The following is a 13,580-nucleotide window of genomic DNA, read 5'->3' as shown; positions in this document are numbered from 1 at the left end:
TACTCTTCCGATTATCTTGACCAATTTAACACATACGTCATAGTGTTTATGGGAATGTTTTCGACATAATCACATAATTGTTTGCGTTTAGCGTTTGCCCTACTTATCAAATTCGTCAAACGTTCACCGAGCATTCACTCTCGATACTTTGAACTTTGAAAACGAAAACAATTACCGAAGATGGTAGACTTTGGAATTTTGTTAAAGCGCTGAACGACCTAGCGATTTCCGTTCAACGCACGCACGTGTTTAATATCACCCGTTACCTGTGTTCAGGACATCAAAATGTCATTTTGCCGCAATTTAATAAACTTCATACGTAGGTACAAATGATATCACTGGTATCGTCAAATACTTACCCACCGTACATAGCGGTATCCAGCGACCCGTGTACTATACTAAGGGACGGACCATTAGATCTTGGGAGGGGGGTGGTCAAAAACAGAAATAAAAAATTTTCAGAGCAGAAAGTTAGGAAAAAAAAAATCTTCAAACTAGTTTGCAAAATAAAAAAAAAATAAGAAGACAAAGGCGTAAAAAAAAATCTGCAAAAGTCTTTAAAATTTTGAATTTTTTTTAGATTTTACCGACAGAAAGCAACTTTCTGTATTTTTTAGTACATCCTCCCGGCACATTTTAATTTTAATTTATACATTTAGAGTGACTGTATCCCTTATACTGGAAGTTGTGATTATCTTATCTTTTCAGGACTTTTGTATTCTGATCACTTGAAATTATGAAAATTATGAAATTATAGAACCTGTTTTCTAGTTGTTTCCTGCGTATAAACCAAGCAGGTACACTAGGTAAAACATTGAAACTATGGTATGGTTGTCAAGACAGAAAGTTGTATTTGCCTTTTAAGATCAAGGTAAACAGATGCAGGCCACATCAGTTTCATTTTTTTCACAGCATTTTATTGCAATGATGAATGCAAGAATGGGTGAACAAGTAGAAACACGTCAATAATGATAAACAACATATCAAGTCATTATGTATTATTTTGCTTTTAAAAAGGCATTTTCAATTCTTTTTCTCAAAAACAGCCTCAAAAAACAACAGCAACACATGTTTTAACATTCAACAATACACTACGTAGAATGCCATCTATCCAACAAATCCCAACACAAAAACACACAAAAGGGTTGAACTTTGAAAGTTTCTCATAGCAAATACTGAATAAATCTGCATGAATAATCGTTTTTGTGTGAGCAAATTTCAAAGAAATTGGACAAGCCCTTTCAGAGAATACAGATTTTTTTGACCATGAATGGCATAAATTGCCCTAAAAAGACAAATATTGAAATTACAACACATCTATACACATCCAATCAATTTGGACATGCTGCTACAGAGAAATAGATGTTTTGATCAAAAAAGGGCAACAATTGCTCTAAAAACACAAATATGCAAATTTAACTATATTATTTAGCTTATTTTAGCTTCTCAGTTTGTCAAAATCAATTGTAAATCATGAGATATGCATGATGTTTGGTGGGGTGAATGTAGCCATTTCACCACGCAGTAGAAAGGGAAGCCAGGAAACCAAAATAGTCAATTTTCAAAACTATAGGAAGCTATTGAGGAGCAAGAAGACCATGTTTCAGAGGAAGATGTGTAATCCGAAAAAAATGCTCCCAAAGTGCCACCAAATAACACCATTTTCATCTCTATTTTTCAAAAGCTCTAACAGCAGGAGGGGGGACACCCCGCTCCTGACCACCCCCCGCAAAAATACTCCCCAAGTGCCACCAAATAACACCATTTTAATCTCTATTTTCAAAAAGCTCCAACGGCAAGAGGGGGACACCCCCTCCTGACCACCCCCCGCAAAAATACTCCCCAAGTGCCACCAAATAACACCATTTTAATCTCTATTTTTCAAAAGCTCCAACGGCAGGAGGGCGACACCCCCTCCTGACCACCCCCCGCAAAAATACTCCCCAAGTGCCAAATAACACCATTTTAACCTCTATTTTTCGAAAGCTCCAACAGCAGCAGGGGGACACCCCTCTCCGAATTCCCCCCCCCCCGTGACCGCTTGCGTGGCCGCTTGTGGTGCTTGGCACCACATCTTTGCCCGCTTTATCTTCAGACAGCGACGAACTAAAAAAAAAATTATAAATCTGAAAATTTACTCTGAAAAAAAAAATTGCACAGCTAATCTCAATTGGAAAAAAAAAATTTCAGAAATTTACAATAGTAAAAAAAAAATTTTCACAATTTCATTGTGACCACCCCCCTCCCAAGGTCTAATGGTCCATCCCTAAGTGTACCTTATGTGGTATCACTCGGGTAACATGTGCTACCTGATTCAACACTGCTACTTCATACCTCTTAAATCAAGCATATTATCAAAAGATATATCAGGAGATTAACCTTTTCAAACTCCATATATTAATTCCAGATCAGGGTGATGGCATGTAAGAGGACACATGTGTATTTACTGCTGCTCCTTTGTGTAACTCTGCCGGTATCTTGGATTTTCAGTCGTCTGTTGGTCTCAGGAGGTAAATTTCTGTGCCTGCTTTAAAATCGTGTGATATCTAGTGTTTCACATTTCTACCTTTTATTTATCAATGCTGAAACGATTCCTTTTTTATTTGCAAAGTTAATATTGTGATGATGGAGATGTGTATATGTTCATCTTTAGATGTGAAGAATCTTTACAATGCATGGAAGATTTGTAATATATCTCTGTCACCAATGGATACAAGAATGATAGAATCACGTGACCGACAGAACGGACTCGTAGTTCTTCCTTCACACATGGTGAGCTCAGATAATTATGGTTCTGAAATCTAGTTTTTTTGACTTAACATATAAATCAATTTCACTGACTTTCTATTGCTTATTTATTTATTTATTTATTTATTCATTTATTTATTTATTTATTTATTTATTTATATGACATCCAACAGGCGAAGCCCAATAACTGGATGCATATTACACTATTTAAAAGTGACATGGCCCTAAATTAAAAGGATTATTCTGGTAGGTTGACAAGGCGGTGATTGACGGAATTCAGAACAAATTTTATAATCCTCGACGCTTCACATAAAAGTTATTTTCTTGGTTATGTCAGAAATACTTCGAAATAAAGATGTAAATGAACTTTTGCCCAAACTTTCCTCGGGAAACTTTAAACAATTTTCTTTCGTTATGAAGTATTGAAATCAGGAGTCACAGTGCAACGTTTTTGGAAAAGAGAAACAAATAAGAAACCCAAAATTAACCGATATTTAAAATCAAAAATGGCCACAATATCCTGTGTTAACGCTACAGAGAATGTGTACATTGAAGATTTTCACGCAAAGATAAGATTTTGAAAACATGAAGGCTGGGTTTCGACGGAACTCTGCTCAAAACTTTGGTGATTGATGAAAGTTAAAACATAATTGTTGACTGGATACCGTATGTTGTGAGTTCGATCCCGATTGTAAACACCATAGTTTCTACCCTGGGTTGATAACTCTGCTGGTGGACAGAATTTTCCCCGAGGCTGTCTTTCGCCCAGTAAAGTAATGCATCCATTGCTTAGATAAAGTTTGTGTCCGATGTGTGATAGTGAGTGTACGAGCGTGAGTGCTTCTTAGCTCTACAACGTGTGGAAGGGGTCATAGTCAGAAAAATTGTAACAACTGTAAACTCGGTTATTGAACCACTCTTTTTTGAGAGTGGGGATTTGGCCGAGCAGTTATGTCTGTTGCTTCTCTTCTTGGTGACTGGATACTGTATGTTGTGAGTTCGAATCCAATATTGTTAACATGTACATCGTAAAATTTAAATGTTGCAGCTGTATATGTTGACATGATGTATCCAGATATTATGCATGAAATACATTGTTTGTAAACAAGAAACTCGCACACGCGCAGTTCCGACGACCCCTTCCCTTTAATTTACTACACAGGCTTCGGAAATGAGTCCTGATCTAAGCGGTTCATTTGACATCAGGAAAACCACAAGGAGAACGCACAAAAACATAGGCCACATGACGCACATTTATAAAACTATGTTCGAAAAAATGATTTTTTTTTTGTATTGCTCTCTCGCCAGTTGTATTTCATGACCGTTAATATGCCCTCACGAAAAAGGTTAGGTCGATCGGGAATTTTTTTAGTATTTAAGTCATCAAATAAACCAAAGTTTAGGAAAACATGTTTAGAGGTATACAGTCACCTATAATCTAAATATGCCCATATATGGTCAAAGGGAGTTTCTTGGTATTCAAAATGCCCATGTGAGGGCGCTGTTTTTAAAAAGCGGCCACCCTCTTAAAATCTGTGATTGGTTAGATTTTCTCTTTTCATGGTGACTGTGGCAAAATTGGAACAGGTGACAGTATACCTTTAAGTTCGGGGTTCTTAAATTGGGTCAATCGATTTACTGGAAACATATTTGTTTATTCGGTCTAATCTCTACAAAGTCTCCTTTTCTTGTTGTGAGACCCAGCCTTCAAAATGTCCACTTTGAAGACACTATAACGCTCAAAATTTATTTAATTATTTATTCTTTATTTTATGCACTGAAAATTAATAAAAGGAAACCATCTTTTGATCTCAATGTGTAAAAGGTTAATCACAACTAACACCTAGGGCAAACTCGCCCCGGAAAAGATAAATTAGAGTAACATTTTGTCGACGGATTTCAATGCTTCCAACAATAAGTGATACTCGACAACCGTGCTGTCACAATTTTCTGTCAAGTACCGAAGTCTGTCATTAGTGTCACCAACAAACATCTTCAAATTCAAAAAATCTTCGACAAATCTGGTAAATGTCTGAGAAAGAAGGTACAGTGCTGATGCTCTGGAGGATGTGAACACATTAAAACTATTGTCTGCCCTGGCCCTGTCCCGTTAGAACTTCCAATTGCTTAACATCCGAATATATGGATCCATCGAACTAAATGCTGGTGTCAGGGGGGGACGCTAAATTATACGATGTATATTTTGTGTGTAGAAAAAGAGGCCGGGAGAGAGATAAGCGAGAAAGAGTAGAAAATAATTAGAAAAAGGCACACAGAGAGAAAGACAAAGTTTGTAGACAGATCGGTGGACAGACAAACATGACACATGATATGTGGAATATACGAACAATTTCATAAATAACAGTCATGTTACAAATCATTACTAAGATCATCCAAGCGAATCAAAAAACAATCAACTAAGCAAAGCAGGAGTCAAACAGGAGTAAAAAGGGACTGTTGCTTTTTCTCAACAGAAAGACAAAGACAAAGCGGATATCAACGAGAAACGGAAACATGTTCTGCAAAAACTGTGCCATGCTATTGGAAGGAAGAACTCAGGGCGTGGGATTATCCTGTATAACGACCAGTACAAGCTATTGTATTGTTCGGTCCCAAAGGTGGCGTGTACAAGTTGGCGAAGGGTATGGTTAGTACTGATGGGTCTCGAGAAGTCCACAAACGGTATCCATCACAGCGTTGTCCATGGAAAATACGGTCGCTTCTATCCCTCTCTAAATAAACTAAACAACAGAGAGAAAGTAAAACGAACTGAAAGCTATCTCAAATTCATGTTTGTCCGTCATCCCTTTGCGCGTCTGCTGTCGGCCTATCGCAACAAATTTGAAGTTTTTGAGCAAAGGACGAGTCGGGCTTTCTTGCCTAAATATGGTCCTCAGATTATACCCGGTTATCGATTCAATTCGAGCCTCTCAATGAGACTGAGTGGTGAGAAGACCGGCATACAATTCAAGGACTTTGTCCGCTATGTCATCAACACAACCGATTCTGCACAATTCGATGGACATTGGCGACCCATGGACCAGCTCTGCTCCGTTTGCAGCATAAACTACGACATCATTGGCAAATTCGAGAACCTGGCAGAGGACGTTCAGTATGTCCTGAGAAGAGCCAGCGTCGATCGTTTAGTTAGCTTTCCACTCACCGACACTCATGTGACTAACAGTTCGAACATTGAAACTCTCAAAAGATACTATTCTACGCTGTCTACCGAGGAGATAGTAAAGCTATACAGACTGTATGAAAACGATTTTCAATTGTTCGGCTACCCTTTCCCTGAAGAGTTCTTACTCTGGTCTTATTCGTCGTAATATGCTCCGTTGTGTTTCCAATAGTGTCCTACGAATTCATCGTTTGCTTGAAAATAGACTGACCACGAATGTGTTTGACAGCGACATTCATGGTTAAGAATTCGACAAGCAAGCTTTTACACGAAATTTTCGACCACGGATCGAGTTCTAGTATTAAATTACTCTAATATTGAAGAATTTCACGTTTCACACAACTACATCACAAACAAAAGACCAATATGCAGTTTTGAAGAATGTTATGTAACTTTATCAATGTTCATCATTAATTCCATATCTAAGGAGAGGTTTGTCAGTTTATCAAAAATATAAGTTGAAGAGTGTAATGTCCAAAGAATGTTGTGTACGTCCAATGTCATGAATCGACAATAACACTGGTGTAAACATGCAGTGCAGTAAATTCTGATACTTTGTACATACTGAACTGAGAGAATGAAAAGAACATGACAATATTAGGACATACTACTGTATTACTATGTGCAAATCTATCGAATTAGCTATAACACTGCACAATGCACTACCTAAGGGTAGACACCCTGACCTTCAAGTAATTATGTACGATTGCATGGAATAAATCACAATTTTAGATGCATAAGCTCTAACTTTTCAGACTTAATGGTACAGTATTGGACTCTGCCCTGAGGACAAGCCATGATTCTCTTTTGTAGGAAAAAATTCTTCATCTCAGACAAGTTTGGAAAAATATTTTCCTTTTTTCCGGCAACTACCATCTGCCACATATTATTTATTATGCAACAAAAGGTATTGTAATTAATGTAAATAGATTGCCTTCTTAAATTGAAAGCAATTTTTGCCACTCTTATCATGTGACAAGTTATACAACCAGCATACGTCTGAGATGAATAACTACATTAGTGAAACTTTATCAGTGTTTGTAATTTCAGAACTATGGCATGGATTCTTATTAAATTATCAATGTTTATTCAGTTGATTTGTCTTTGACATATTGTGGTTCTGTATTTTGCAGTTGGGTTATCACCAGATGGTTAAATGTTACACAATATTCATTTTGTAATTATACTGTGATATAGGCAGAAATGCCGTTTAGCGTATATCTATATCTATTACTTCACGTCATTCTGTCCAAACGTTTTGAAACATAGTTTATCATGGCCGAAAAAGGATGTCCATGGTTTGATGTGGCTAGTGTGGCCAAGTATCTCAACAGGACCTACAGTGCAGGTCAGTGTTTCACCTTTCACTTCGGTTCACGGGATGAAACAAACTTAAAGAGAAATGATTTCCACTTTAGTATCATCAATTTCCCACACCTCACACCTTACTCTCACCAGCTTATGGGGTATACATTTCCCAGCTTATTCGATATGCAAGAGCATGCAGTTCATATGGTGATTTTGTAGAGAGACAAAGCCATCTCTCTTACAAACTGCTAAGTCAAGGCATAGAGTATCATAGACAGAGTGGCAACACTTGCATGCCTTTTGTTCCATGGTCGTCTCGGTAGACTATTGGCTTTTCATATTAAAATGATGGTGTTAAACTTTTTGGAAGCTTGGTTTGTGGTTGATAATTACACGAGATTATGCGAAACATACGACGAGATGGCATCGTACTGCCAGTCGCGTAGCAACCATAGTTACTTTGTGAGCTCTCAGGCCAGAAACACTGCCTCACGCCAATCAAAACATAACACGCCAGCAGTTTCATAAACATGTCCTTTCTTGGCGCACGTGTAAAAGACGGTATGACTGACCGTAAACCATTGAGTAAAACCAGACAGTATCGATAAAAGACTTTCAAATTTGGTTCAAACACACTCATTATATATTCATGAAAATATGAGAGGAATTTTTAAAACGGTAAAATCCACTTTCCTGAAGCTCAAAACACTCCCGTTTTCGCCAGCACATCAATTCCGATCAGCACCACACGACAAGCTTTGTCGAACATTCTTTCGCTTAACAATTGGTGAAAATCCGAAAATTACCGAAGGGTGCATGGTCGGCACTCTTCGAAAAAGAGAGCCAAGAGCTTCGTGAGGCGAGGCAAACATGGATTGCTTACGTAACCGCTTCACGCCTTAAACAATAGCTGTTGCCACTCTGTCTATGATATTACTCTGTGGTCAAGGTTACACCAAAGGAAGACTTGTTTCTACATTCAAATGCTTTTTGGCAGGTATCGCAAGCTGGCAGAAAAATACAATACCTCTTTTCGAGAAATGATCGCTGATGATCTGCTGTAACCTTCGACCTTACTCGCACGTCGCTACGTGCGCTCTGCGTCTATAGTGTACACTCGTCTAGACCTATGGAGCGCGTAAGCCAGAGCGGCCTCGCAACCAACAAGTAACTGTGGTTTAGTCTCATTTTCATGTGGAGAGTTTGGTTTAGTAACGTAAGTTTCACACATTGACACGTCACTTGTTCTAATGGTTGCTCTTGCTTACCATGTACCACACGACAAGTACACAACCATGCGCACAGTTGGGCACATTCGACAATTAAAATTCATTATATTACCATGCGCTGCCCGTCGCATTTCGATTGGTCGAGCTGAACCACGTGACTGACCACAATACACAGTAATGGTTTGTTTACATGCCCGTGAATATGAATAATAAGATTAACAACTCAAAGTATCGTAACTTTACATCGCAAACGTAAATCATAATCAATCACAAAATACAATGGAGCACTTGTAGGTCAAGTTGAGATACTTTTTTCTGAAAACATCTCCGGATTTGCAATTCCTGATTTTCGAATTGCGAACTCTCGTGAGATTTAAGTTTGTGCGCATGCGCATTGACCGCAATATGCGTACTTCCGAACAGAGGTAGGACATATTTATCAGCGACTGTCGTAATTTACTCAGTGGTTGCTAAGAAGATGCCCGAGTTCCAGTGTGCAGTACGGGACTGCAAAGCTCACACCCGGAAACTCCTAAATTTAGGAAAGTACCCATGGATGTCTGGGGTGACTTTTCATCCATTTCCCCATCGGATATCGCAGAAATATCTTCGCCGTAAGTGGATCGATAGTTGCCGTCGAGAACCGTCCTGGCTCCCCAACAATTTTCAAGGGTTTGCTCGCGGCACTTTGATTCTGACAATCTCCCTTCTCCTGGCGACTGGAGTCACAATATTGTGCCTCATAAATTTCCTTATAATGATTGGGGCCATTCTTCGGATCCATCCCGTCCCAGAAACCAGTGGCAGTTAAACCGAGGGGTCGAGAACCATAAAGTACTACAGCCAGCGGAGGAGTTGCATGATCTGGTGGTTCTGGAGACCAACTCAAGCCCATCTCTTGAACTTGAAGTTGAGTATCATTACGGAACTCAAAAACGTATTCCGCCTGTCTCCATGAAAGGTGAGTTCATCATTTTTAACGTCCTGCTTGCGAAGGTTGCATCTGATTCTGAATGTAAGTATTTTTATTGCCTATTTGTATATTCATCACGCTGTCGATCGCGTAAGATGGGTACACTGGCCATTTCATCATTGTCGTCTGCTGTCAAAACGTGCCTATAAATAGTTTGCGTGAAGGAAAATTCGAATAATTTTGGATAGAGAATGGACAAACATGTTTTATTACGGTTATAAGTAAGTCGGGATGCTATAATTTATAAAAGTAAGTCGATTTTAAGCATTTAGTGAATCTTTGTGACCTAAATATTACTTTTTACTGCGCGTATGCGCGCGCGTCAAATGTGTCCTTTGTGTTAGCGTCCGCGTCCATATACGCACATAACATGTCTTTTGAACGAACGTGTTCCACAGAAATAATATAGTGGCTTTGCCGAAAGTGTGTTTTTCATATTTATGATGAATTCTAAGGCGATATTGGACCGGATACCATACTTGAAAAGTCCCTACCAATATCCCAGGCAATGTTTCTATTTTCCCATGGGTAGACATTAATTAAGAACTTTCAATGTTTTCATTGACCAGCACATACCATGCCATGCTAATCCAGTCTCCCTACAGTCTTTCAAATTCATAGAGAATGAAAAAAAGGAGACTGGCGGAAGGTAAGAAGGACAATGTTTTCTAAGGAAGATCGGAACATTGCAAGGGAAGTTGATAGTGGGGAATTACCCACGTAGGTCTTGTAATTTTACAGTAAATGACTGTATTCCTCAAATGTATAGTTGCCAAATTGAGAAATAAATAATCGATTTTGCCATCTTTTGATTGTCAGATGGAGTCTTTACTGTCACCAGCCCACCCAGTGAAGATCACTTATATTGCAAAACTGATGTGGATGAAGTTTCCAGTGTATGTGTTGCTACTCAAACAGAAATCACAGGTATCCACAATCTTCTTTTAGAAAACCTTTTCTGCACAGTGTTTTATATATTTGATACTGTTATGAGATTTCATTGTACCTTGTTTTTATTGTGTACCCATCCCTTTCAGATAGCTATCTGTTCCTCATTTTATTATTTGTGCACTTATCTCTTATTTCCTTCATCCCCTGGGCCTGTCTCTCTGGCCAGGTCCTTTGATTCTTAATCACAGTTCTGTTGTTGATACACAGAAAGGATATTTTATTCGCAGTCTAAAATTACAGGCAATAACAGATAATGTCCCTTTTAGACAGTAAAGTGAAACTTGTTATTTTTTGATTTCAGGGTCACATCTATTACAAATTAAAGAAGAAAATTTGCTTTTAAAACAGAAGATTCATAAATTGGAGACTGTTCTAAATGACACTGAAACACTACGGCGAGACTTGACTGTTGAAAGTATTCTTAAAGATGATAAGAGCTGTATGAAATACACAGGTAGAGTATTTTCTCCTTGAATCATACTTACACCATGAGATAGACAGTTTATATCAACTGTATCAAGGTATTGACTGCGTATAGATGACTCTTACTTGAGTTTCCATTTCAGTACTTGTGAGGCAGTAGGAAATATACATAAAGCCAGAAATATGCTTTGAAATTTGATGTTCAGGTTCGTCTGAGGGACCTTAGAATCTTTTTCCAATCATTGCTAATTTTTTTATACTTTAGACACATAGTTCTTTTCCTCCCATTCGGTCCTTCAGTCATTGTTCTCATTTGTTCTTGGTAATGTTTAATGGTGTCTGAACATGTATTGTTTGAATTTCCTAGTTTTTATTTGGTCGAATCTGCAATTTTATGCTTCAGTTGCATAAAACCTACTTTGACATATTTGTACTTTCCCCATGTACTGAAATAATCATGAATATAGTTCAAATCACTTGTGACTTGGAAATTGAAGCAAGTTTCACCTTCCTCCTGAGGGGTTGACAATTTGTAATAGGGGGGGGGCGGAGTTGGGAATATTTTTGAAAACTATTCCTAGCAGACATAAATGAAAATAAAATCCAGCCACAGATGGCTTTACAAAAAAAAAAGGACTGAAAAGATAAAAAAATCCTGTGAAGCTTGCTGAGAAAAAGAATTGCCACCTCATGCGTCTTCGAGACCCCCTGAATATCTTATGGTCCACCCCTTAGGATATATCTTTGTTTAAAATCAGAGAATTTTTAGTGAGGTCATCTATGTTATACTAACTGCATTTCTTTATAGTACAAAATTATTAATCATGGACCTTTTAATTGTATTTTTCAAGTCATTTCAGCTATTCATCCTTGTTTTGATATAAAATATGCATTTATCAATAGGTATAAAATCAAGGAGCCAACTTACTGATGTATTTGACATTGTGTCAGCAACAACAGCTAGTGGTAAAACCATCAGATACTGGCGTGGAAAATCTAGTGTCAGGTACTTACCTTGTTTCTATTTTATTCTATCATATTTGACAAACATTTTTGTGGCCCTACCCCAGTAATATTTGTTATACAGCTCCAGGGTTATCAGGTGGATGAGCATGACTTTGGAAGGGCTTTCAAATATTATTTGTTTTCAGTGGAAATGACAAAGTATGGCTGATGCATTTGAATTGTATTTATAGAAGGAAAAAATACATAGTGTACGTTATGTAAGGAGTGATGGAGGTTAAAGGAAATGATTTTCATTAAAGGGGAAGTTCACCATGGCTGATTTTTACATATGTGCTAGCTTTGGGGTCAGTTATTCAAGACACGCCACTGTCGCCATTTTCAACATGCAGAATTTTAAACAAAAACAGATCGAAAATAGTACCAGAAGTTGCATTGCTAGAGGCTTTTGCTTCAGGGAAAAAAATGCAAAGCTTGGCACTTCATCATGTGATACGGAATGGACCATTTTCCAATGATAATGGCATTATTCTTCCACTCATGTACAGACACACATAATCTGTGTAACGTGAGTCAACGAACAATACCCATTTTGAAGTGGATCCCTTTCGTAACAGCTGATGAAAGCATCAAGCTTGACATTTTTTCCCATGAGTCAAACCCATGATATGAAGCCCTAAAATGCAACTTCAGCTATTATTTTTAGCTGTTTCTGTAAAATATGTTAGAAATGGTGAAAGTGGTGTTCTTGAATAACCAACCCCAAAGCTAGCACATATGTAAAAATCATCCTTGGTGAACTTCCCCTTTAAAGTACTTTGTTGTTTGAACCAGACAGTTCAAGAGCAGCTTATGCTTTGGACTAATAATGGTCACAAGGTTTTTCATGAATTTTTTTACTAATTAAACTTTCTACATTTTTTTCAGAGAAATGAATAATGATGGACAACATAATGAGAGATCCACCTATAAAAAACCAGGAAGGAATAGGAAGCTTCGCCCTTTTCAAGAGTTCCTAATCACACTTTTAAGGCTTCGACAGGGACTGTCATTATTTATTTGGCTGATATGTTCAGTACATCAGCCACCCGTGTATCCCAGATTTTTATTACTTGGATTACTGTTATGAGTAATGCAATGTCACCTCTTTTAAAGTGGCCATCCAAAGAAAAATATTAAAAATATGCCTCACAGTTTTAAGATGAAGTATAGGGCAACCAGAGTTATTATTGACTGTACAGAATTTTATATCCAAAAGCCATCAATGCCGAAAGCACAATACATAACATACTCTAATTACAAATCACGGAATACTTGTAAAGCCCTTATTGGTATCACTCCAGATGGATATATCAGTTTTATTTCAAAGTTGTGGGGAGGAAATGCGTCTGACCGCCATATTACCAAGGAATGTGGGATAATTGATTTACTTGAAAGGGGGGACTTGGTCATGGCTGATAGAGGCTTTTTGATTCGAGATTTATGTTTAAAGAGGCATGCTGATCTTGCAGTTCCACCTTTTACACGCAAATGTACATGGGGTAAGGGGAAACATTTAAGTTTAAATGAAATTGTTCAGACTCGGAATATTGCCCGTTTACGTATTCATGTTGAAAGAGCCATTGAAAGAATAAAAAATTTTTCACTTCTATCTCGTACCATACCATTGACTTTGAAACCTGTTGCTAATCAGATGTTAGTAGTTGCTGCAGCATTGTGCAATCTCTATGAACCACTTGTGAAGAGATAGTGTGGTCCATAAGTATGTCTCATCTGTCAATCTGAGTTAATCTGACATTGGCCT

The 13,580-nt window shown here is 37.9% G+C and overlaps 2 protein-coding genes across 2 annotated transcripts in view; both read left to right on the top strand.

Annotated features, from left to right (window-relative positions):
• Positions 1 to 6,742, top strand: part of LOC139134341 (carbohydrate sulfotransferase 9-like) — a 7,082-nt gene extending 340 nt beyond the window's left edge. Inside the window, exons 2-4 of the mRNA XM_070701219.1 lie at positions 2,408 to 2,510; positions 2,654 to 2,772; positions 5,223 to 6,742. Coding sequence (XP_070557320.1) covers positions 2,417 to 2,510; positions 2,654 to 2,772; positions 5,223 to 6,077 — 1,068 coding nt within the window. The 5' untranslated portion in view covers positions 2,408 to 2,416 and the 3' untranslated portion in view covers positions 6,078 to 6,742. The remainder of the gene's footprint in view (positions 1 to 2,407; positions 2,511 to 2,653; positions 2,773 to 5,222) is intronic.
• A 2,066-nt stretch (positions 6,743 to 8,808) lies between these two features.
• On the top strand, positions 8,809 to 12,934 carry LOC139135621 (uncharacterized). Its single transcript, XM_070703112.1, has 5 exons — positions 8,809 to 9,427; positions 10,259 to 10,366; positions 10,692 to 10,844; positions 11,717 to 11,819; positions 12,704 to 12,934. Exons 1-5 carry the CDS (start codon positions 9,421 to 9,423, stop codon positions 12,903 to 12,905), a joined length of 573 nt encoding a protein of 190 aa, XP_070559213.1. The 5' UTR covers positions 8,809 to 9,420; the 3' UTR covers positions 12,906 to 12,934.
• The last annotated feature ends 646 nt before the right edge of the window (positions 12,935 to 13,580 follow it).

The sequence above is a fragment of the Ptychodera flava genome, chromosome 6 (assembly GCF_041260155.1).
Source record: "Ptychodera flava strain L36383 chromosome 6, AS_Pfla_20210202, whole genome shotgun sequence".
Lineage (NCBI taxonomy): Eukaryota > Metazoa > Hemichordata > Enteropneusta > Ptychoderidae > Ptychodera > Ptychodera flava.
This window is presented reverse-complemented; position numbering and strand designations above follow the sequence as displayed.

What these genes read in the sequence shown, in the direction of transcription:
- LOC139135621 (XM_070703112.1), top strand. An exon ending in TACTCAAACAGAAATCACAG is followed by an intron (nt 10,367 to 10,691) that starts GTATCCACAATC and finishes TTTTGATTTCAG; the next exon opens with GGTCACATCTATTACAAATT. An exon ending in GAGCTGTATGAAATACACAG is followed by an intron (nt 10,845 to 11,716) that starts GTAGAGTATTTT and finishes ATTTATCAATAG; the next exon opens with GTATAAAATCAAGGAGCCAA.